At 40.5% G+C, this 24318-nt stretch overlaps 1 protein-coding gene across 1 annotated transcript in view; it reads left to right on the top strand.

The window, feature by feature from the left end:
- The window catches only part of CNTNAP5 (contactin associated protein like 5), a 1040194-nt gene that overhangs the window by 467351 nt on the left and 548525 nt on the right, over positions 1–24318 (top strand). Inside the window, exon 5 of the mRNA XM_027562987.1 lies at positions 18407–18610. Within this exon, the coding sequence (XP_027418788.1) occupies positions 18407–18610 (204 nt within the window). The remainder of the gene's footprint in view (positions 1–18406; positions 18611–24318) is intronic.

Genomic DNA, 24318 nt, shown 5'->3' on the forward strand with positions numbered 1-24318 from the left:
TCATAAAAGGGATGAGGGAACTCTCTGGGTCTCTTTGATAAGGACACTAACCTCATTCATGAGGACTCCAGCCTCATGACCTAGTCTCCTCCCAAAGACCTCTCCTCCAAATACTGTCTCAGTGTGGATTAGGTTTCAATATGTGAATTTATGAATTTTAGGAGAATATAGACATTCAGTGTATAGCAATCACGATCTAGCTATAGAATATCTGTCTATATCTTGGAAGAGAGAAGGAGAAGGGCATTAGATAGACACATAAATAGATATCTAATAGATACTAACATGTGCCTTTCCTTGTAAATTACCTGTCTCATCTACCAGTTTATGGGTTCCACAAAGTTAAGGACCACAGCTACTTAGATACATTATTCTCAACATAGAATGAGACCAATTTCATTTAAGGCAATTAAATTGTTGAATGAAAAACTTCCCCAAAGTGGTACAATTTGTACCAATCCTATCGCCTTGCACTTTCCACACTGTGTCTGGAAGTATTTGGTCATATGATATGGCAAACTTCTGTAAAAGGGAAAATATATTCAATTTTCTAATGTCCATAATATTGTGTTATTTACCAGACCAAAGTGAGCACCCTACAATTCCTGAGCATATTGTTGTTACAATGTTGAAGGACAAAGTTTAGCTGTTGCCCAGTCCAAAAGCTCCTGGGCTAATACTCCCTGATCTTTGAGCTGTGTTCTCAAGCCTTACTCTGCATAAGAAATCATTACCTGGGAACATATAATTATAAATACCAACTCCGGCCATAGTCCATTAAACCATAATTACTGTAACGGCCCCAGCATAAGCATTTTATTTTCTGTTCCTAGATAAGTGTTATGTGGAGCCAGAATTTAAAACTTATCTCAAAATCCTCTTCTAATCCTGAGAGTCAGTTCATTTTAGTCAGCATTGTCATATTTGTGTCTGTGGTTGTTAATCTTAAGGACTTTCAGTATCAAGCAAATAAATTTAATATTACTATGGTAATAATGAAAGAATGGGTTCTACACTAAAACCACCAGAGATCTGAACCTAGCTTTATTACCCTTGTTTTTATCTTGGGCAATCTTGGGTCCTCTATGAACAGAGTTTATTTTTCTATGAGGAAAAGTATAATAATAGTGCTCATTTCATTTATGCAAATTGTTTGAAATAGTACTTGGCATACAATAAACTTTCAGAGTGTTAGCTGTGTTCATCATTGCCCTTGTTTGACATGTAAGCTAGTTATCAAACTTTCCCTATTTTACCTTTTCCTCCTTATTCAGGGCCACATCCCTCCTGTACCTTAAAGAAGGAAGTAAACATTTTTATATACCAGGTCCCAAAATGTTCCAACACTTCCATCAGACCATCTGGAGACTTCAGGCTAAACGGACTTCTGTCTGGGGACTTCTATTTTAATTCCTTTTTTTTAAAAAAAAGGAACACTAATTAATTTTAAAAAGCATTATAAATTCTGATAAGGTATAACGATCTGTCAGGATTCCCTCACTGAAAATTACCACCATCATTTTTTATCTACGGTTACCTTCTTTCCACAGAAAAGACTTGCTTCTATTTGGTTAATTATTGCCAAGTGGTGTCATCCACAATTCATCAGCCTCAGAGTTGAAGTCATATTCTCTTTCCCCAAATAAATCTCTTTGTCATCCCAGCCTCAGCTGCCCTCTTTGTTTTTTATCTCATCATCTGGGGCCATTTATCACACATGGTAGAGACCCCAGAGTTTGTATATTTCATCCTTGGCATGATCAAGGCCCATATGGCCTTATTATAGGGAACCTCAAAGCCAAGTTTATAGAATGCAAATCCTGGAGAAATAGAAAAGTGGGATGGTGGCAGTCATACCTGCAGGCTTGGAGGCCCCCATGTAAGCTTTGAATCTCACTTTGTAAATTAGAGCATTTATCACTGGATAATCTTATAAGATCATTCATTGCAACTCTTTAATTTTTGTAGATGAGGAGATGGAGGCCCAGAAATTTCTTAAGAATAAGAAAAAAATAAAGATTTAACTAAATCCCAATTTAGTTAATTGGGATTAACATATGTAAACCATTGGTACTATGTATGCAATAGATAACTAATGGGAACCTACTCTGTAGCTCAGGGAACTCTACTCAATGCCCTGTAGTGACCTAAATGGGAAAGAAGTACAAAAAAAGAGAAGATATATGTGTTCAGTTCAGTTGCTCAGTCGTGTCCGACTCTTTGCGACCCCATGAATCGCAGCACGCCAGGCCTCCCTGTCCATAACTAACTCCCAGAGTTCACCCAGACTCACGTCCATCGAGTCAGTGATGCCATCCAGCCATCTCATCCTCTGTCGTCTCCTTCTCCTCCTTCCCCCAATCTTTCCCAGCATCAGAGTCTTTTCCAATGAGTCAACTCTTCGCATGAGGTGGCCAAAGTACTGGAGTTTCAGCTTTAGCATCAGTCCTTCCAAAGAAATCCCAGGGCTGATCTCCTTCAGAATGTGTACGTATAGCTAATTTGCCTTACAGTAGAAACTAACTCAACATTGTAAAGCTACCATTCTCCAATAAAAGTTTAAAAAGAAATAAGTTAGTTGAAAAGAATGAGATCTGTTTACTCTTCTTTTTTTCAGTTCATTTAGGAATCACAGAAAAATCTCTTCTATGAAAAAACAAACACAAATATGTGCAATGAAAGCACATTACCTTAGGTCAACTTTTCTGATCTGTCTTAAATAATTCTACTGATTGATTCAGAGTCTTAAAATTCCTTCAACAGACAATAAACATTACTCAGTATCCCCCACCTTTGCTTAGCTTTGGAGATAGAGAAGTAAGTAACACAACCTGTCTTTTTGGAACTCAAGGATTTTTAGTAACTTCAAAAAGCACACAAGTAAATGCTTGTAGTCAAAATTGAGGAAACCAAGTCTTTTGTGAGGTTCCCAAAGGAAGGGAAAACTGAGAATTAACATGTTTCCTGATGATTTAATGTCCGGCTGCCCAGGGTGTAATTTGACTGACTGTATCACACTTGAGTCCCATGACCTATATGATAACATTGGTGATTGTAAAGGAAAACTTAAAAGGAAAAATTTGACTCCATACTGATTCTGCTTCTGTGACTTTAACCCTTATTTGTCATTTGCAGCTGCTGCTTTTGTTATTATAGGTATACACAGTGGCCTGCCTCAGGAACACTGCCCCTACTCACCCTTAAGCCAAAAAAAAAAAAAAAAAAAAGAAAGTGAACTCACTCAATTAATATTAATACTTAGATCAATCACTTAGTGCAGCAGTGAGTTCCCACACAAATGTCAAGGTCTTTCTTCCTATAGTTTGTTTTACATTTACCCCTTGTTGAAATGGTCACTGGAGTAATCTACTGTGATTCCCTCTCTGGCTTTCTGGCACTAAGCTCTGTAGACTGTGCCCAGATAGTATCATTAGCAAAGAGTGTTTAATTTCCCAAACATAAAAACATGATAAATCTTTAATTTTAAGCAAAATAACAACTAGGTGCAGGTGGGGGGATGGGGGCTCTCCAATTTTGACAGTGTTATTTAAATATCTCATTATGAGAACACTTTTTCAGTATGCAGTTATGTTGTTACTAAACCCAAGTTGATATGCTCGATGCACAGTGAAACCAAATAATAGCAAAAAATCCAAGTTTGGCGCAGAGAATGTTTTATTGTAGGACCACAAGGAGAATGGAGGCTCAAGCACACACACACAAAATCTCTGGACTCCCCAGAGGGTTTCAGCAAAGCCTTTTTAAAGGCAAGATGAAGGAGAGGTGTGCTTAGTTGTGGCAAATTTCCTGGCACGGGAATTCTTTATTCGTGCAGCTGTTCACTTAAGTCAGGTAATAATGCTCCTGTAACTTTCTTTCTCTATATGAATCAAAAAATATTATACCCTTAAAGGTCAGAGCCTTGAAAATGGGCTCTCCTATGCATTTCAGGCTATATGCAACATTTTTAACTTGAAACAGAGTCAATAGAATACTAAGATTAAAAGAAATAAACCTAATATGGGATCAGATGCGTTCTTCCCTGTTATGTGTGTGGCTGAGGGCCACCGGTGATCATGTGAAGCAACAGAAGCAGCTCACAAGTGAATTATGCTCTTTTCACAAGGGTTCTCTGTGCAGTAGCAGCCTTTGCTTTGATCCTTCCTTCTGTGAACTTGTGACTAGGATTTATGGAACCTTATCATCGACTGGATGGAGATGAGTTTGAGTAATCTCCGGGAGTTGGTGATGGACAGGGAGGCGTGGCGTGCTGCGATTCATGGGGTCGGCAAAGAGTCGGACATGACTGAGCGACTGAACTGATCCCTCTGCTTAAACCTTTCAACCTGTCTGCCTTGGGGTGGCCACATGTCCCAGCCCATTCCATATGATTCTAGTCCATGCTTGTCATCTCAGTTTTGTTATCTGTTCCCCTGTTCACTCCCCTTCTTTGTTATTAAACAATTGTAGGGACTATAATTATGCTTTGCTTTGTTGTGTCCTGTACCACCAGAGAGATTCATTTGCTTTGTCAGTGTTACTGTGTCTGATTGCTGAATAGGACAGTTCATGTGGCAATGATTTTGCATCTCACAGTTTAGCACAGAGACCAAAGAGAATAAAGAACATGCCCAGTGAACTTAAGAATAAACAATGGAAGGATTTCTATTACTTTGGAAGTTCCCTAAAATAAATACATTATTTCAGTTTAGTCTTGTAGTTGGCTTCCCTGGTGGCTCAGATGGTAAAGAATCCACCTGCAATGCAGAAAACCTAGGTTTGATCCCTGGGTTGGGAAGATCCCCTCAAGGAGGGCATGGCAACTCTCTCCAGTATTCTTGCCTGAGAATCCCTATTGACAGAGGAGCCTGGCGGGTTACAGTCCATGGGGTCACAAAGAGTTGAACAAAACTGAGTGACTAAGCACAGCATTACTAGTGAAGAGCTCAGTGGAATTGCAAATTTTAGGTATGCTGAGTGTTACTGAGTCCAAGCTCATGCTGCTCTCTGCATCACAGGCCAATATATTGAGAGATGAGTAATGGGACAAAGTATAGAGCCTTTATTCAGAAAGCCAGCAGATCCAGAAGACAGGGGACTACCCCAAAAAATCATCTTGCTCAGGTTTGGATACTAGTTTTATTTATGACAAAGAGCAGGAGGTCAGGAAGTATCATAAAAAAGTAATAAGTTGTTGCAAATATTTTCTGGTTCCAGCCAGATTCCAGAGTGGATGTGTTAATTTCTTCCTTCCTGCAGCCATTCACTGGTGGGCTGGTCAGAGTATGAGCTTAAACAAAGGAACTTTAGTTTAAGCTCAGCCATGGCAGGCAGAGTTCCCAGAGATGGGCCATTATGTACACTTTAAGCTATAGGCAACATTCCTTTAGTGATTAGCTTGTAGCAAGAGCAATATAGAATGCGAAGTTTAAAGTTAAAGAAATATCCAATGTGGAGTCAGTTTTGTTCTTCCTTATTCCAAGAACTGTCTACAAGTGTAAGCCAGCCAAAAAACATTTTAAGAAGGCAAGTATGACTGTCAGTGTATCCACTAAAGTTAGGATTGGAATTTAAAGTTTCTATTTTGTTTTGTGTACTGACTGTTTTTTTTTATGTTGTCTTCTTAGGACCTTTTTTTTTTTTCCCCCCCAAACTACTCTCATGCACAGACACATCAGAAATTCTGTAAGAAAAGCTATTCTTAGGAATTGTCACAGTCAGTTTTGGAAACTTACACTGTTTTCACAGTTCATCTGATGTTATCATGGGCTTCTGATAAGGCCTGTAAAAGTCACAGAGTTGGTGGAGGATCTCTGTAAATGTGAGTTGACTGTGGAAACCTCTGTGGTCTGTAGATGGCTAATCAAAGCCCTCAAGTATTCAGTGCAAGTGTATGGTCTGAATAATAATCACTTTTCTTATATAAAGTATCATGAGATAAGGCTTCAAACTGTAATTGTGTTGAAAATCATGGTTACTGCAAACAGCCCCAGAGTCTGAGACACACTGATTTTCTCAGAATGAATCAATGGTTTCTCTTGTCAACTTTGAGTTCCAGCTTTCCTTCTTGTAAGAAAATAGACTCCATGTCACAAGCCCACATGAGAATCCTTCTCAGCTCACTTGAGGATTCAAGCTCGGAATCTTTTATTCAGTGGAATCCTTTTTTTAGCTGGTTTGTTGACAAGCTACCAACATCCATCAAACATGCCAGAATATGCCTCCAGAACTTTGTCTTTCTCTGACAACAAGCTATGACAGCTGGGTCAGCAATTATGGTCTCATGGGAAGTCGGCCAAACACTGGTATTTCTCAGTACTGCTGCAATGGAGGGGAGTGAATGTGGATTTATCTTGACCTAAAAGAAGAGGTTTGTGAGCTGGAGGAGCTGCCCTTATCCTAAAGACTCCTCAGATTCACAATCGACCTAACCTTAATATTCTAGCAGAATCTGCCAGTGTATGACCATCTTATCAAACCACAAATTGAGTTCATTTTAATGAGATTCTAAAAATCGATTTTCAGGATGACGGAGAATGGTCCGCTGCAGGAAGCAAATATCTAACAGCTGTGTTCTGGTTGGCATTGTAGGTAAAAAAAGGAACTCTGATGAGTGGTCATCATGTATTAAGGGCAGGAAAAAGGAAAAAAGAACACTCAAAAGACCACATTAGGGCTTTGTCACTTCGGCAGGAGACAATGAAATTGGGTAATTCCACTGAGGGAGAGGTTTAGGTAGTTAGGACTGGAATGTGCACTGACCAAATAAATACTATGGAAGAATTTTATAAAATCCAGAGAGTTCTTTCTAAAAGCCCAACTGGCCATGCATGTTCCTTATTTTTAATACTTTAACAGTTATTTTTCCATTGATCTCAAGGTCCCATTAAAACTCATTATTTAATTGTTAATAGGATCCTCCATTGTAAAACCCCTGACTCTTTTCCCAGCCTCTTGCATCCCTACTCTCCTAGCTTTCTTTTAGCCCAGAGGGTCTCAAACTTCAGTGAGCATCAGACTCACCTAGAGGGCTTGAAAACATGCAAATCTCTAGGTCCTAAGCCCAGAGTCTCTAATTCCATAGGTCTGCAATGATATCCTAAATCGTGTACTTCTAACAAGCTCCCTGGGGATACCAAGGCTACAGGTGCAGAGAGCACACCTCTGGAATAACTGGTCCAGCAAGTTGGAATCTTTGTGGATCGGAGATCTGACCCTCTGAAACAGGAACCTCCTTCTTTCTGTTGGCAATGATGTTTACACATACCTCACCTGCCTAACTTCTATGCATCCCTAGGATGCATAGGACTAGGGAGAAGTATTATCTCCAGCTGGAGAGGATTGAACATCACTCCTTTAGACTTCTTCAGCACCGAGTGCTCAGTCCCTTCCCAGGAATGTGTAATCGTGTAGCACTGCCTCCAGCTTAGCCTTTGAGACCAGAGACCTCTATTGATTTCATCGCTATCCACCTGTGCTGAACATGGACCTCACCATGTGGAGGGGGTCTCAATAAAGGCTCAAATATGAGAATGTCTGGGTGAAGTGAGACCCCCAAATCAACCAGAGTAAGAGGCTCAAGCTTAGTGGAGGTAATGAGGGTGGGGAGGACATTACATATCTACCCTTAAAAAGCCAAGAACTGTTGTTCTGATGGAACTTGGTCTGTGAGTAAAGGAGCAAAGACAAAAAGAGCAGAGGCCGTGAGGAAATTAATATCAGCCTGTAAGGAAAAAACCCCCATTCATCTTTCCTTAAATGGGCATCTTCCTTATACACTCACTCATACATACATTCTGCAGGCACGCCTGATTCTTCCTGGACCAGAGTCATGCACGGTCTCCCTGTCCATGAGGTGTTTCATGTCATAATCCTCACACCGACACCCCACTTTCTAATGAAACATTTAGGACTTCTGTGTCAAACAACTTATTACCATGTGTATGTCTTGTGGCAGGGTATGTAATCTTCCCAAGCTTTGGCTTCTCCTTTTTACAAATGGGGAAAAATATGAACCTCCTAAGGCTGTTAAGAGGAACATTAAATTAGGCAAAATATGCTAATTAGTTTCTTTTTCCCCTGGAGAAAGGATTGCTAGTCCAAATGAAGAAATCTGTACGAGTGGCTTAGAAAAGCTGTGACAGAGAGTGCAGAGGATATACTTAGTTTTGTCAGTTATTTTCTCAGTGCTCTTAAAACTATACTCTGAGGTGATCACACACTTCATCTGCCAGTAGGATCCTTCTCTAACCTTTATGCATCTTTCAATGCTTTCTTCATTTTATCCTGTTTCTTTTTTTCATATTGTTAAAGAGCATCTTGCTTCAAGACATGTGTAAAACATGAATGAAGATATAGATCTTCATAACGAGATCTCATGGTGCAAATTAATACCAAAGGAGAATATTAGGACAAGGTGGTTACCATAGTATCTATTCAGGAAAGTCCAATATATAATAGAATTGTTTCTCTTAAGATCTGCTGCTGCTGAGTCACTTTAGTCGTGTCCGACTCTGTGAGACCCCATAGACGGCAGCCCACCAGGTTCCCCCATCCCTGGGATTCTCCAGGCAAGAACACTGGAGTGGGTTGCCATTTCCTTCTCCAATGCATGAAAGTGAAAAGTGAAAGTGAAGTCACTCAGTCGTGTCCGACCCTCAGCGACCCCATGGACTGCAGCCTACCAGGCTCCTCCGTCCATGGGATTTTCCAGGCAAGAGTACTGGAGTGGGGTGCCATTGCCTTCTTTGCTCTTAAGAGCAGCACTGTAAAAAGATGGGCCTTTTTTTTTTTATATGTTAAATCTGTGATAGCCAAGTGAAGTTGGGAATCTGAATGCTTAATTCTCTTGTGTCTGGAGGAATTATTAGCTTTTCAGTGGAGAAATCTCTAATCCTTCTTAAACACATTTTTTAATGTGATTTCTCCATCTCTGAAATGGCTGGTGCATTTTGCATGAGACTTGACTAACATTGCAAAGGTTCAGGGTATTTGAGTTATCTTGGACTGCCGAAGTGTTTCTCTCATTAGTCTTCAGTGGTGTTAAGAGAAAACCTGTCACACTTCTGAGCTCTCTAACAGGGGCCTCTTATCTTTGTTATAAAGAGCATTTGTGAAGAACTCAGGAATCGTGACTGAGTGCCTCCAGAGAAACAAACGCTTTGAGTGTGAATGGGTAGCCTGGCTCTTGTAGGATGGGGGCAGGTCACAGGAGAGGAAGTCAGGGGACAACTGACAGCATTGCCCTCAGGCGTAGGTACTGCACTAGGTCCCTAAATCAGTTCACATGAAATTCTGGGTTCTGAATTAATGAGGTGATATATATACATCTGAACCCTCTTGCCAAGGGATTGACTGTCCTGCTGGAGAACAGGAGAGTAAACACATCTGGAAGCAACTACGTGTCAAAATCTGGTTGGGAGGTGAATTATCCAAGAGAGTGGCAGTGTGCTCAGTGGAAGACTAACTTGTGGGAGGAAGCTGCTAAGGGAAGGGCTAAGCACCAGACTAATGAGCCACATGTCAAAGCATCAGCCAGAGAGGGGCGGCACTCGGGAAGGTTCTTAGCACACAAAAAGTAAGCCTAAGTCCCAATGGGTTGTTTGGATTTCCAGCTCTGCCACTTACTAACTACGTGTTTCTTGTGCCATAGTGTCCTCACTTGTAAAATAGCAATAATAAAAATAGTGTGTTCCTCATAGTGTTACTGAACACAAGTTCAAGTGCCTAATGCACAGTGAGGCCAAACAAACTGAAATGATGAAGTCGGGAGCAGAGAAAAGATGTATATCAGGGACATGCAAGGAGATGAGTGGCTTGTGCCCAGAAACCTCCCAGTTAGTTCCCTGAAACGTTCAAGTAAACCTGGATCATTGAAAAAGCAAGAAAGTTCCAGAAAAACATCTAGTTCTGCTTTACTGACTATGCCAAAGCCTTTGACGGTGTGGATCACAATAAACTGTGGAAAATTCTGAAAGAGATGGGAATCCCAGACCACCTGACCTGCCTCTTGAGAAACCTGTATGCAGGTCAGGAAGCAACAGTTAGAACTGGACATGGAACAACAGACTGGTTCCAAATAGGAAAAGGGGTACGTCAAGGCTGTATATTGTCACCCTGCTTATTTAACTTATACACAGAGTACATCATGAGAAACACTGGGCTGGAAGAAGCACAAACTGGAATCAAGATTGCCGGGAGAAATATCAATAACCTCAGACATGCAGATGACACCACCCTTATGGCAGAAAGTGAAGAGGAACTAAAGAGCCTCTTGATGAAAGTGAAAGTGGAGAGTGAAAATGTTGGCTTAAGGCTCAACATTCAGAAAACTAAGATCATGGCATCTGGTCCCATCACTTTATGGGAAATAGATGGGCAAACAGTGGAAACAGTGTCAGACTTTATTTTTGGGGGCTCCAAAATCACTGCAGATGGTGATTGCAGCCATGAAATTAAAAGACTTTTGCTCCTTGGAAGGAAAGTTATGACCAACCTAGATAGCATATTAAAAAGCAGAGATAATACTTTGCCAACAAAGGTTTAGTCAAGGCTATGGTTTTTCCAACGGTCATGTATGGATGTGAGATTTTGACTGTGAAGAAAGGCGAGCACTGAAGAATTGATGCTTTTAAACCACGGTGTTGGAGAAGATTCTTGCGAGTCCCTTGGACTGCAAGGAGATCCAACCAGTCCATCCTAAAGGAGACCAGTCCTGGGTGTTCACTGGAAGGACTGATGCTGAGGCTGAAACTCCAATACTTTGGCCACCTGATGCGAAGAGTTGACTTATTGGAAAAGACCCTGATGCTGGGAGGGATTGGGGGCAGGAGGAGAAGGGGACGACAGAGGATGAGATGTTTGGATGGCATCACCGACTCGATGGACATGAGTTTGAGTAAACTCTGGGAGTTGGTGATGGACAGGGAAGCCTGGCGTGCTGTGATTCATGGGATTGCAAAGAGTTGGACATGACTGAGCAACTGAACTGAACTGAAAAGCATTTTAAAAGGCAAGGTGAGGGAGAGGTGTGGTTCATTGTTGCAAACTTTGTCAGAATCCTTTGTTCTTGCAGCTGTCCTGTAGGTCAGGTCAAGATGTTCCTTTAAATCTCCATCTTGAAGTCGCTCAGTCATGTCGGACTCTTTGCGACCCCGTGGACTGTAGCCCACCAGGCTCCTCCACCCATGGGATTCTCCAGGCAAGAATACTGGAGTGGGTTGCCATTTCCTTCTCCAGGGGATCTTCCTGACCCAGGGATCGAACCCAGGTCTCCCGCATTGTACATAGACACTTTAACCTCTGAGCCACCAGGGAAGCCCCAAGACAAATGTTATTCTCTGTTTTGCAACTTTTTACCTCTGTGTGAATGGAAAGATGTTACACCTTTTAAGACCAGAGTCTTAAAAATGGACTATGCTAGATATGTCAGGCTATAGCCAACATTCTTAAAACAAAACACTAGAATGCAAAGGTAAAAGAAACAAATCTAACAGGGCGTCAGATTTGTTCTTCCCTATTATTTACTCTTCCCAATCACCAATAGGTGATTAATATGATTAAATAAATTCAAGCACAAAAAGCATTTAGAGCATTACAGGGCTCAGAGTGTGTGTTCTATACATGTTCCTATGTCCTTCAATATAGACATGCATGCATATCACACACACACACACACACACACACAGACTTGGAGTAGGATGAAGGTTGTGGGGAGAAGTAGTGGATGAGGGGAGAAAGGAGGACAGAGACCGTTCAGTTCAGTCAGTCAGTCATGTCCGACTCTTAGCGACTCTGTGAACTGCAGCACGCCAGGACTCCCTGTCCATCACCAACTCCCGGAGTCTACCCAAACCCATGTCCATTGAGTCTGTGATGCCATCCAACCATCTCATCCTCTGTTATCCCCTTCTCCTCTGCCCTCAATCTTTCCCAGCATCAAGGTCTTTTCAAATGAATCAGCTCTTCGCATCAGGTGGCCAAAGTATTGGAGTTTCAGCTTCAACATCAGTCCTTCCAATGAACATCCAGGCCTGGTCTCCTTTAGGATGGACTGGTTGGATCTCCTTGCAGTCCAAAGGGCTCTCAGGAGTCTTCTCCAACACCACAGCTCAAAAGCATCAACTCTTCAGCACTCAGCTTTCTTTATAGTCCAACTCTCACATTCATACATGACCACTGGAAAAACCATAGCTTTGACTAGACGGACCTGAGACAGGTAGAATTTAATTTTTGTGCAAAGGGGGTTTACTGAAGGGCTTTAGCAAATGGAATGGGAAATTGACAGAATGGTTCAAAGGGAGGTTGCAGAGGTTGAGTCCAGCTGGGCAGTTATAAGGCTATTGTGAGAATATGGATAGTGATGAAGGCTTGGATAAATGTCTGCTCAATGCAATGTGAGGCATACTGAACCCCAATCTCAGATTTCCTTTATACCATACTCTTCATACCATCTTCACATCATGCTTCAGATCTTTACCATTGCAGCAATGGCTTTGGATTAATGATGGAATTAGGGAGTAAAATATTGAGTGACTCTTCATTTCCAAGAATGATTTATGTAATTCTTGTAGAGCCTTTTAGAGTAAGTTTCTCTTAGCTCTATTGTACAAATACGACCTTGAAGCTTGGAGAAGTCAAGAAAGTTGTCTCAAGTCCCCCAGCTAGTAAATAGCAAAACCAGATTTGAAACCCAGGTCTGTGTGACTTCAACAATATTTTCTTTTTTCCTGCCCTATTGATCAATTCAGTTTTCTTAAGAGCTCGTGGCAACATGAAGATATATTTTCTTAGAAGTAACCTATGTCATCACCACTTATAGCATTGATAAAGTCCCTAGATTAGCTAGATATCTGAAGGATTGAATTACAGAACATGAATGCTGGGATGAATTGGAAAAGAGATAGTGCCATGGAGTGGAGAAAGGAAGAGTCTTCTCCCCTCAGCAATATTACTGCCATCACTGTTGGGCCCCCTTCCAGGCTGTTTTGGCCTCCAGGCAATAAGACGTGGCATGAAGGCTGGGAAGCAGGGGGTGAGGGTGGGGAAGGGCAATACCTCTTCCCTTCTGATTGTTCCTGGAATCTTAATAAACGACTTGAGCATATCTTCTTGAAAGTTTTCCAAATTTCTCATGAAACAATTAGATCAAGGCATGTCTTTTCAATAGTAACTCAGAAATGCATGCTTATTCATGTCAGAAATCACCCCACTCTCAGAGTCATATACAATGTTTGAACTTCATACTGTTCCCATTGCAGTGGGCGTACCCTTCTATTTTAGCTCACAATGTGCCATATTAGTGTCATGGCTCACCAGTTGTATGTGCCATGTCCCCTCGCTCAGCACTAGGCTCCTAAGGACTCAGTTCCTAATCCAGAGTCTGGTGCAGAGCCAAGGGGGAGGTTTCAGAATAGAGCAGGAAGACACAGGTGCAGACCTGCACATAAAGAATTTCAAGTAGAGTTTGAAGTATGGCAGAACAGAAAACTTGGGGCCAACTTGCATCCCTGGGCAGTAAACCATTGACTCAAAAATTGAAAAGCATTATTGTAGGTGAGAAAGTGGGGTGTCAGCCACAAGAGTAGACTGGGGAGGAATGCAAGGTCCTCCATGTATCCTAAACACTGTTAATACTCCTAATCCCTCTTAAGGATTTAACACAAGTAACATGCCAGATATGATGGCATCCCTTTGTATACATTATCACTTTATATGGATAAGCACATTTGATGCTCACAGCAGTCTTCTCTGAAGGATGCAATTACCCCATTTTATAGATGAGGATATCAAGTCTTCAAGATATAGAGCTGCCAACATGACCCAGTTAAGCTACAGCCATCACAGTTTAACATCCATGCTGTTATCTACATTATGATCCTTATTATTCTCTGACTGATACTAACTTGCTGTCTATAGTCTCCACTTGGTTTTAGTAGAGACTGGTTTCAGAGGACAGAGGTAGAAGCATTGATGGGGTGATGGGGGAGAGGGTCTGAGAAAGTTGAGGATTGGTGAGAATCCCTCTGTCTCTGGACTATTTCATTTTTGGGTCTCAGGTGTATTAGCAACCTTGGTTAGAACCACTTTATTCCATAGGAATAAATTATGGAACTGTATTTTAACATTAATTACCAGAAAGGTATGGTTTCATTTTTTATTTTCATTTCAAAATTTCAGCTTTCCAAAGGATACTTCTAGCTCCTTGGTCAAAAAAAAAAAAAAAAAAGCAAAAACTTAATTTATTACTGTGTATGCTCAAGGTGAGGGTTTTAATTGCTTGGTGAATAATAAAAAGATTGAGTTTTATCAAGTAGTTAATTTCAAATAAGAATAATTTCACCCCCTTCATACACCCATTCACCACCATCCCACCCACATAAGATGGTATATAATGGATCTGTTTTAAACTGTAATTAAACAGCTTTAACATTCTCCTATTAAAAAAGTAATAAAATATTTTTTGTAAAAGTTTTTATGATAAAAGAATAGAAAATATAAAAACACCTATAACAACACCTCCAAAGAATCACTATTATTTATTTTAAAGGCTATTTTTAGAGCAGTTTACATTCACAGCAGAATTAAGGAAAGTACAGAGGAAGGTATAGAAACTTCCAGTATACCCCTGGCTCTCACAAATACAAGTCCCCCTCCCCCATTATCAGTGTCCCTATCAAAGTGGTACATTTATTACAGCTGATGAACCTACAGTGACAAAAAACAATCACCCAAAGTCCACATTTTGCGTTATGGTTCTGAAGAGGAAAATTTAAAAACTTTCACCCAGCTAGAAATAACCTCATGCTCATTCTGCTTCTGTAACTCAGCTGCTGCTGTGCTGCTAAGTCACTTCAGTCGTGTCTGACTCTGTGCAACCCCATAGACGGCAGCCCACCAGGCTCTCCCGTCCCTGGGATTCTCCAGGCATGAACACTGGAGTGGGTTGCCATTTCCTTCTCCAATGCATGAAAGTGAAAAGTGAAAGTGAAGTCGCTCAGTCGTGTCTGACTCTTCGCGACACCGTGGACTGCAGCCTACCAGGCTCCTCCGTCCATGGTATTTTCCAGGCAAGATTACTGGAGTGGGGTGCCCTGTAACTCAGCTAGCTCCTTGCAAAGTCACATGGGAAAGCCCAAACTATACAGAGCCTAATCCTCACCCTCTAGCAAGGTTCCCTGATTAAAAGACCTGATGGGATGACTTGTCTACTGAAGGACATTGGCCTGCTCCTGAAGGATTATATTGGATTTGTGGGACTAACGCATATTTGATTTTACCAGCCAACTGGTGGGGGGCATGGTATTGGAGACTATCCATCCCTCCCTTTTCCTCCTTCCCCTAGTCCAGGGTGAATTGTTGGGAGTCCCAGTTTATAAAGACAGAGGTCCCACCAAAAAGCTCAGGTCTCTACAGATTGGAGACTGGAAAGATGACAGTGGCCTTCTGAATGCATATCCAACACTACGGGCCAGCCACAAGGGTAGAAGATGGGTCCTGGGGCTACTGAGCTGAAACTTACATCATTCACCCTTGTCAATTACTCAACCCCTGTAATCCTGCTTAACCATGTTTGTGTAAAGGTCAGGCATCCCCCTGCTGTGTCCTAACTGCTGTTTCTGTGTGCATGAGACCCTTAATTTGAACTTGCCTATTAACAGCACTGTCCACTAAAGTCTGGGGTCATGCACTGTCTATAAAAATTCTGTAACTCCTTTGTTCTGGGCGCAGAGCTGGAAGAGTTAACTCCTCTGGGCACACTGGAGTAATGAACCTGGTTTCTCCAAATTTCTGAGCACCGTGCTTGGTTTTTGGACAATAAACCTGAATTCTCCAATTCCCCGAGTATGGTGCTTGGTTTCTTGATGGTCCAACTTCTACAACAGTTCACTGTTGGTGTTGTACATTCTGTAAATTTAGAGTAACATATAATAACATGCATCTTATCATTTCAGTATCTGTATTTTCACTGTCCTAGAAATCCTCTGCGCTCTGCCAATTCCTCTTTCCCTCTGATCAACCCCTGGCCTCTACTGATCTTTTTCCTGTCCCATAGTTTTGCTTTTCCTAGAATGTAATGCTTCTGGACTCATAGAGTAGCATTTTCAGATTGACATTTTTTCATTAAGTAATATGTATTTAAGGTTTTTGTTTGTTTCTTTCTTTTCACGGCTTGACAGTTCATTTCCTTTTAGTGCTGTGCAATATTCTGTTATCTCAATGCACCACAGTTTAGTTATCCATTCACCTGGTGAAGTGTATTTTGGTTGTTTATAAGATTTGGCAATTATAATGAAGCTGCTGTAAACATCTGTGTGCAGGTGTTTGTGTGGACTCAAGTTTTCAACTCTTTTGAGTAAATACAACAGAGTTAGAGTGCTAGATGGTATAAGTAGAGTACATTTAGCTTTGTAAGAAACGACCAAACTGTCTTCCATGGTGGCTGTACTGTTCCGTGTCCCATCTCTCAGTGAATGAGACTCCCTATTGCTCCACATCTTCCTACCTCAGCATTTGGTGGTGTCGGTGTTTCAGGGTTAGGCCATTCTAATGGGCATACATTTAACAGTGCCGCATTATTTTAATTTGCGTTTCTCAGGTGACGTGTGATGTGGAGCATCTTTTCAGATGCTTATTTGCCATCTTTCTATATTCTTTGGTGAGGTAAGACTCCTCATATTTGAAAGCTGCTTAGATAGTAGTTCTTAAAAGTTCTCATCACAAGAAAAAAAATTCTGTAACTATGTAAAATACAAAAGTTAAATACACTTTTTGTGCTGCTGACTTTGCAATATATATAAATATCTAATCATTGTGTGGTGCCCCACTCCAGTCCTCTTGCCTGGAAAATCCCATGGGTGGAGGAGCCTGGTAGGCTGCAGTCCATGGGGCCGGTAACAGTTGGACACGACTGAGCGACTTCACTTTCACTTTTCACTTTCATGCATTGGAGAAGGAAATGGCAACCCACTGCAGTGTTCTTGTCTGGAGAATCCCAGGGATGGGGGAGCCTGGTGGGCTGCCGTCTCTGGGGTCACACAGAGTCAGACACGACTGAAGCGACTTAGCAGCAGCAGCAGCAGCAGCAGTAGCAACAGCAGCAATCATTGTGTTGTACACTTGAAGCTAATATAATGTTGTAGATCAATTATGCATCAATAAAAAAAGGAAAAGAAAATTTCTATTAGTTTTTTGACATATAATTTTCAGATATGGTTATTCATATCTGCTACATAAGCTTATCTAAATCATAATTACCAGGACTTCCTTTTTTGCTTTCACAATAATGAATATTCATTTTTATATGAAAACGAAAATGATACATATCATCAGCATAAGATAAGGCAGGCATGATAAGGATGCAAGATATTTGCCCTCTCTGTTCAAATAGTAAATCTACTTTTACTGAATATTATTTTCCAGTTACCCTAAGTTCAGTTCAGTTCAGTCACTCAATTGTGTACAACTCTTTGGAACTCCATGGACTGCAGCACACCAGGCTTCCCTGTCCATCACCAACTCCCAGAGCTTGCTCAGACTCATGTCCATCAAGTCGGTGATGCACCTCCATTTCATCCTCTGTAGTCTCCTTCTCCTCCTGCCTCAGTCTTTCCCAGCATAAGGGTCTTTTCCAATGAATTAGTTCTTCTTTGGCCACATCAGGTGGCCAAAGTATTAGAGTTTCAGCTACAGCATCAGTCCTTCCAATGAATATTCAGGACTGATTTCCCTTAGGATGGACTGGTTGGATCTCCTTGCAGTCCAAGGGACTTTCAAGAGTCTTCTCCAACACCACAGTTCAAAAGCATGAATTCTTCAATGCTCAGCTTTCTTTACAGTCCAACTCTCACATCCATACATAACTACTTCAAACCATAAACCTAAAGGAAACTTAAAGGAACCTAAAGTAAAACCTCAGATTCTTTCTTAACACACATCTAGGAAAACTGCATTTTTCCATCAGGGTTGAAATAATGAACTATATTTTTCATCTCTGACCTTGAACTGGAGATGATGGGAGAAAATGACTCTAACTATCAGAAGCAAGTTAATAAGGAGGATAAATGATGAGAGACTATTACAACCAGGCATCTAACACAATATAGCCTGACAAAGGTACTTGTGGTATTCTCATCTTGTCCCCTCAAGCAAAAGCTGACTATCACTAATGAGAGGTTTAACTTCTAGACAGATGATCAGTTCACTCTGAGTATGTGATGGTTGCTTCTAAATGAATATTTCCCCTGAGTCTAATTACACTGGGTCTGGGCTATATGTTTCCCCTTGAGTCAGTACCCTATAGATGTCAGGAATATTTCAACTAATTGAACAACAGCTAAGACAGGAAAGAGGGAGAACATTTTGAGGATGTGTACTGATTTTCCTTCCTCTCTCTTTTTGTGCCTAGAATCGGACGTTGCTGACTTCGATGGTCGAAGCTCCCTACTCTACAGGTTCAATCAGAAGCTGATGAGTACTCTTAAAGATGTGATTTCCCTGAAGTTCAAGAGCATGCAAGGAGATGGGGTCCTCTTCCATGGAGAAGGACAACGGGGAGACCACATCACCCTGGAGCTCCAGAGAGGAAGGCTCGCCCTGCACCTCAACTTGGGTAGGGTCAAGCTTTGCCCTGTCCCTGGCCATGTCGGGCTATGGGGAACTCCTTTTCTAGCAGGTTATCCTCCTAGTGTGTCAGTTAGAAGTTGCTGTGTCACAGTCAAAGTGACATATTTTCCTTATCCAAATTGGAGAAGAAAAATCCACATTTTTAAATGTTTAAGCCATAAATAGCATTCTTTAAACAAGGGAATTTTAGTAGGTAGGGAAGAGATACAGGTTAATTTTTCTTCCTTCCTTCCTTTCTTTTTTTTTCGATGTATTTCACTTTTTTTTTTTTTTTTTTTTTAAGTAACAAGCTTTAGCTAGAGGAAGTTTGAACACACATACAAGCACACATATTACAATATAATAAGGCTTGCTCACCATCTATTATACTTGTTACACTTATGAAAGTTAAGTTCCTGGGGGAATATGGAGAAGATACATTTTACTTTTTGTTTGTTTTGTGAGGGAACAAGGGGTCATGTGCATGGCATCTAAGTTTCTGGGCATTCTCATGTCTTATTAAAGGAAACTCTGTTTTGTTTTTTGTTTATATCAAGTGCCTCGGCTGTGCTAGGGTGAGCCCTATATTTGCCAAATGCTAGTCAATTTAGTACAGAATGCCCTCCTACTTTCTATCTGTTTAGGACTCAGGCCTCCTGCTGTGGGTTGGCATCCGTCGTTCCTGCCTCACTACTGGCAGGTCTGCATTTCTTGGTAATCAACTAAGAGATGGTCAGCCTCCTTTATGTGAAAGGTACTTTGTAAGCAAGCATGAGCCAAGTACAGAAGGCAGGGAGTAGAACTCCCAAATTTGCAAAGGCAAACCAAGAAGCTCTACTGGAGAAAAGGAACTAGGAAAAAAGTGTTAGGGTGATAAAAAAGGAAGAGACCGCATTCTGTAAGAATGAGTTTCTGCCTCCCTTTGGGTATTTATTAGTGTTAGGGGAAGGGGTGGAGAGTATACTTGTGGAAGATAATTATCACCTACTGGTGAGTATTTCTGATCAAATAGTAAAGAAAGAAAGTCATAGCAGAATTCAGTTTGTAGGCTTATGTTGCATGAAAGCCTAGAAATATCACAGATAATTTTTTGTCCTTTAATAATAATTATTTAGAAATACGTTCTTTTACTAATTAGCATAAGAATGAAGATTATTGTGAACTCATCCCCAAAGCCAAGCAATGGAGATACTTATTTTGAGGCATTTCTGAGCATCTCCTTAGCCTCTATGTTGGACATTGGCAGTGCTAGCAAGGACAGCCTCTGGATCCCAAGTTTAGCTCATTAAATTGATATCTAATGCACTAAACTAAATACACAGCAAAGGCATCTTTAGAGTCTCACCCAGAGAAGAGCTAAAGAGGATTTGCTAGTAACCTAATCAGTTTTGTCCACATACCTAGAGAAATTTATCAGTGAAGTCTATGAAAGATGGGCATATTCAGCAGAAACATATCAGTCTGTTAACTGGTGTTCAATTTTCATGAAACGAGAATGGATGGAGTAACTTCCTCCCTAACACCCAGTGACAAGTCATTCACAGAGCATTGTGGGTTGTGGATAAAGTTATTGCCATTACCCCTCTGAAACTCTGCCCCAGCAAGCATAACCCAATGATGTACAGCAGTTTCAGTCACAGTAAAGCAGGATGGAAAGGAAAAGATGTGCTCATGTGACAGATTTTACTTGCAGACAGGTGCCAGCTATTTACTTTGGGGGAAAGTTCATAACTTCCAAGCCTCAATTTACTTATTTCTAACCTGGGATACTATTAATAACTATCTAGCAGGGCATGAACATGAAAACTAAAAATATTCAAAATGAATTTTCTGTGATCCAATCTGCCGTGCTCAGTCATGTATGACTCTTTGTGGCCCCACGGGCTATAGCCTGCTGGTCTTCTCTGCCCATGAGATTTCCCAGGCAAGAATACTGGAGCGGGGTGCCACTTCCTACTTTAGGGGCTCTTCTAGACTTAGGGATAGAGCTTTCATCTCTTACATCTCCTGCATTGGCAGGTGGATTCTTAACCACTAATGCCACCTGAGAATTTTCTATGTCAGTAAATAAACACAGTGAAACTCCTCATATAACTCATTATTCAACTAACGATATCTGAATGTCCCACATCCTGTAGTTTGCTGGTCTTCCTGGAAAGAAATGGGTCTATTAAGATGAAGAAGACCCTCTCCTGCTGTGATATAAAAAAGACAGAACAATTCTCTTTCCAGATTTCCATTTAACCCATATTTCTAACTCTGTTGGTGATAATGGGAAATCTCATTTAGTGAATTATTTAGTAGTAAAAATATGTTTAGTCTGTATTCTACGAAGTTTGGAATTTTTCTTCGGCTTTCGGATTTACTATTTCCATGAGTTTACCATGATTGAATATTTCCTGTACTTACCTCCTTTAAACAGTTACCCGGCATACTTATTAAATAGTACAGTTTTTTATGTTCCTTCTCTGGAGAGACACTGACATGTATTAGTATGTTAGCTCAGCACAACATACTGATATGTAACATACTCTCTGTCATAGCCAGCAAATCTTTGGAAGCACTGAGTTAAGGGGAAAGGGGGAATGGTAACAGCTTTGATTTGCCTGTAAGAGAAAATCTGTAACATAGGTTACACAAGGGCAAGATAACATTGTGTTCATGGCTGTAGTTCTGGAAACTAGGAGAACACCTACCTGAAGTAGGTACTCCAGGCCAATTGAATTACTGGGAAAAGAGGTTTTCATCTCACCTATCAGAGCCTGACACAAATATACATTTTTCTCATTTGGCTTGCTCATCCCCAAGCCTGGCCTACTCTTCCTCCTGTGATCTCCACAATGTGCAGTATCCTATCCAATCCTCAAAGCAGCCCATTATGTACATAGCCATTAGCTCCAATTTACCTATATGGAATATTAAACTGGAGGAATATATGTCAGCTGCTCAAATGATGCAGCTAGTAATCAGTGTAGTCACAGTTAAAATCTAGTCATATTTACTGCCTTTTAAACTTATTTTTAGTGATGGACAAGGAGGCCTGGCGTGCTGCGATTCATGGGGTCACAAAGAGTCGGACACGACTGAGCGACTGATCTGATCTGATCTGATGATCTAAAACTTATTTTCAGATTATAAAATATATGTCAGTTTTAGAAAACTCAAAGAAAAAAATTATAAATAAGATGAAAAAAGGCACCCAAAGTTCTACAACCCAGCCATCCTTCTATTAATTTTGGTGTATTTTCCAAGTGTTTTTCCTTAGCTATTTATATAAAATTTTTACATATTATATAAAATTTATGTTCTTTCCAAGTTTCCACACAACCTTCAAAGTGGAAAGAGTTTATATTATCCATGATCAAGGTCTTTTTTTTTTTTTTTCTTGTTTTCTTTTTTAAAAGAAATGAATCAAGAAAGAGAGAAAAATGAAGAGAGAGAGGAAGAATCTAAGAATTTAAATTAATGGGCTAAAAATGGTGTTTGGGCCAGTGAAGGAGGAAGCTTCTCTCTTCCCAGCTGATGTGGATACTCCAGTAGTGTTCCCTGTAGGGACAGTTCTCCAATGTGTTTTCCTTTTCTAATTTGTGACTTTACAATTCAGTGTTTTAGGCTGAGTGGAGTGATTCAGTACCATGGACAGCTACAGAGGCGGGCCTTTGGAGATGCATGGTGTGCTGTGGTTCCTCACAAGTGATGCTCTTTGCTGATATTCTGATTCATATTACTTAGTTACCTCTGTGGCAGTTGACTTGAAAAGATCATTTCAATGCTGCAGTCAAACTAGGCCTTCCCCTTTGACTGTTCTCTTAGGGTACAATGATGGTTTTTCTAGAGCTACTAATGCGAAAGAAATTTCTTCTCTTAATCCATAAGGAAGTTAATAGAGATTCCTCTTTCCACTCTTTGCACATCTCATTCAGATCACCTGTGGCAGTTTGCCCTCTGTAGAATTACAACAGCACAAACTCATACATGCGGGTGGTAAAATCAAAGAGCAGAGGCATTACGTGACTGGGGAATTGTGGTAAGAACTAAACAAAACATCAATCACACATGCAGGTCATTCATCCTTACAAGTCCAGTGCTTTTGAACTGAGGCAGATTGTGCAATAAGGCAGTCATAGGAAAGTGAGAACCTTGAAATAGCAGAAACATGTGTGGAGCACACTGTCCTTGTGGGAGCCAAGCATAGGTTCAAAGGCAAAGCATCTGACTACATAACCAACTCACAGAGATATCTTGGATATCACTGAATACTCTGCACCTACTCTAGGGAGTCTAGTGAATGTTTACTTTAGCTTTTTCAAATTCAAGCATTTTGATCATCAGTGATATCCAGTTGGTTACCCTGGGTCACAGAGATGATGTAGTTGCAAAGCCATCGACCCAAGATTAGAACCCTCACCAACTCAAACACAAGGTCCTGACATTAATCATTAAAATGTTATAAACTCATTGAACAAGTAGGTATTGAATATTAAGAAGTTGCTGTTATGTGTTAAAATTTTTAGAATGGAGAGACCAGGGTGGGATAGAGGAGTCCAGAAAGTCTTCTTGGATCCAACTTCAAATACCTGGAGATTTTATTATGAAGAGGAAAGAAAGACAGGAATTTCAGACAAAGTGTCAGTGTGGTAATTGGCACCCCATTTTATATAAACTGTGTCATTAATGTATAGGAATTCATTGAGCAAGTACATTAAGCTAAGCATTTAGCTATGCACTGGGGGTCACCAGTTCTGATTTTCAAGGAGGTCCCAGCCTGGTAAAATAATTATTGTGATTGACTTTCTAACTTTGTAATATTAACCAGAAATAGATAGCTATGTATCATCAAAACCATATTTTTTGAGATAATGAAGTCACAAAAGATAGATGCAACTTAGGATTCAGGTTGAACAATGACCCCTAAATCTAGAGAATGTTTTATTGAATAAAATTTAGAAAATTTTTTTAAGAACTAAGGGCATGAATTACATTTCTTTAGTGATACATAAGGATTTTCTCTGATTTGAGGGTCAAGTCCACTGTAATCACATGGCTTCCTGTTAGTTTTTATTTTCTTAGAAGACTTCGTTTGAGTACTTGAGAACATTCATCAGCCATGAATTTTGCTAAACAGGGGTCTATATAATCCTGGATAAACTAGAGAGGTGAAATTTGCCTTCACCGTTTACATCATGTCCCTCCCTCTTTGGGTTGCCGCATTTTCCTTTTCCACAACTCTCTGCTTGCTGATCCATCAAATCCCTTTCCTGATATTCTTAGTAAGCTAAATAAACTCACATGTGTGTATGGTGGGAGGCAGATGGCCAGAACATAAGGAATGAAGGTATCAATTTTTCCAATAGGAGTAAGTAGTAAGAGTATTTAGCTTTGGAGTCATAGCTCAGGGTATAACCTTAATTCTTTGTGAACTTGGGTATATCCTGTGGCTTCATTGAGGTGAAGCTTTTTGTAAGGCTGTGTTCAGGAATAACAAAAACAACCTATGTAAAATGCTCACCTCACTTTAACAGAAAAGAAGCTTAAAATTACAAGTGAGTACCAACATTGATAGCCTGAACAGTTACTAAATGTGAGAAAATTAATCCTAAAGATCAAGTGGATGAAGGCACTGGGGACCTCCATGCAAATGACCCTCTAGCTCATCAACAACAAATCTTTCCAAGAGTGACTTTTTGTTGAAATACAATATTTAAAGAGAAAGTT

This window comes from Bos indicus x Bos taurus, chromosome 2 (genome assembly GCF_003369695.1).
Source record: "Bos indicus x Bos taurus breed Angus x Brahman F1 hybrid chromosome 2, Bos_hybrid_MaternalHap_v2.0, whole genome shotgun sequence".
NCBI classification, from domain to species: Eukaryota; Metazoa; Chordata; class Mammalia; order Artiodactyla; family Bovidae; genus Bos; species Bos indicus x Bos taurus.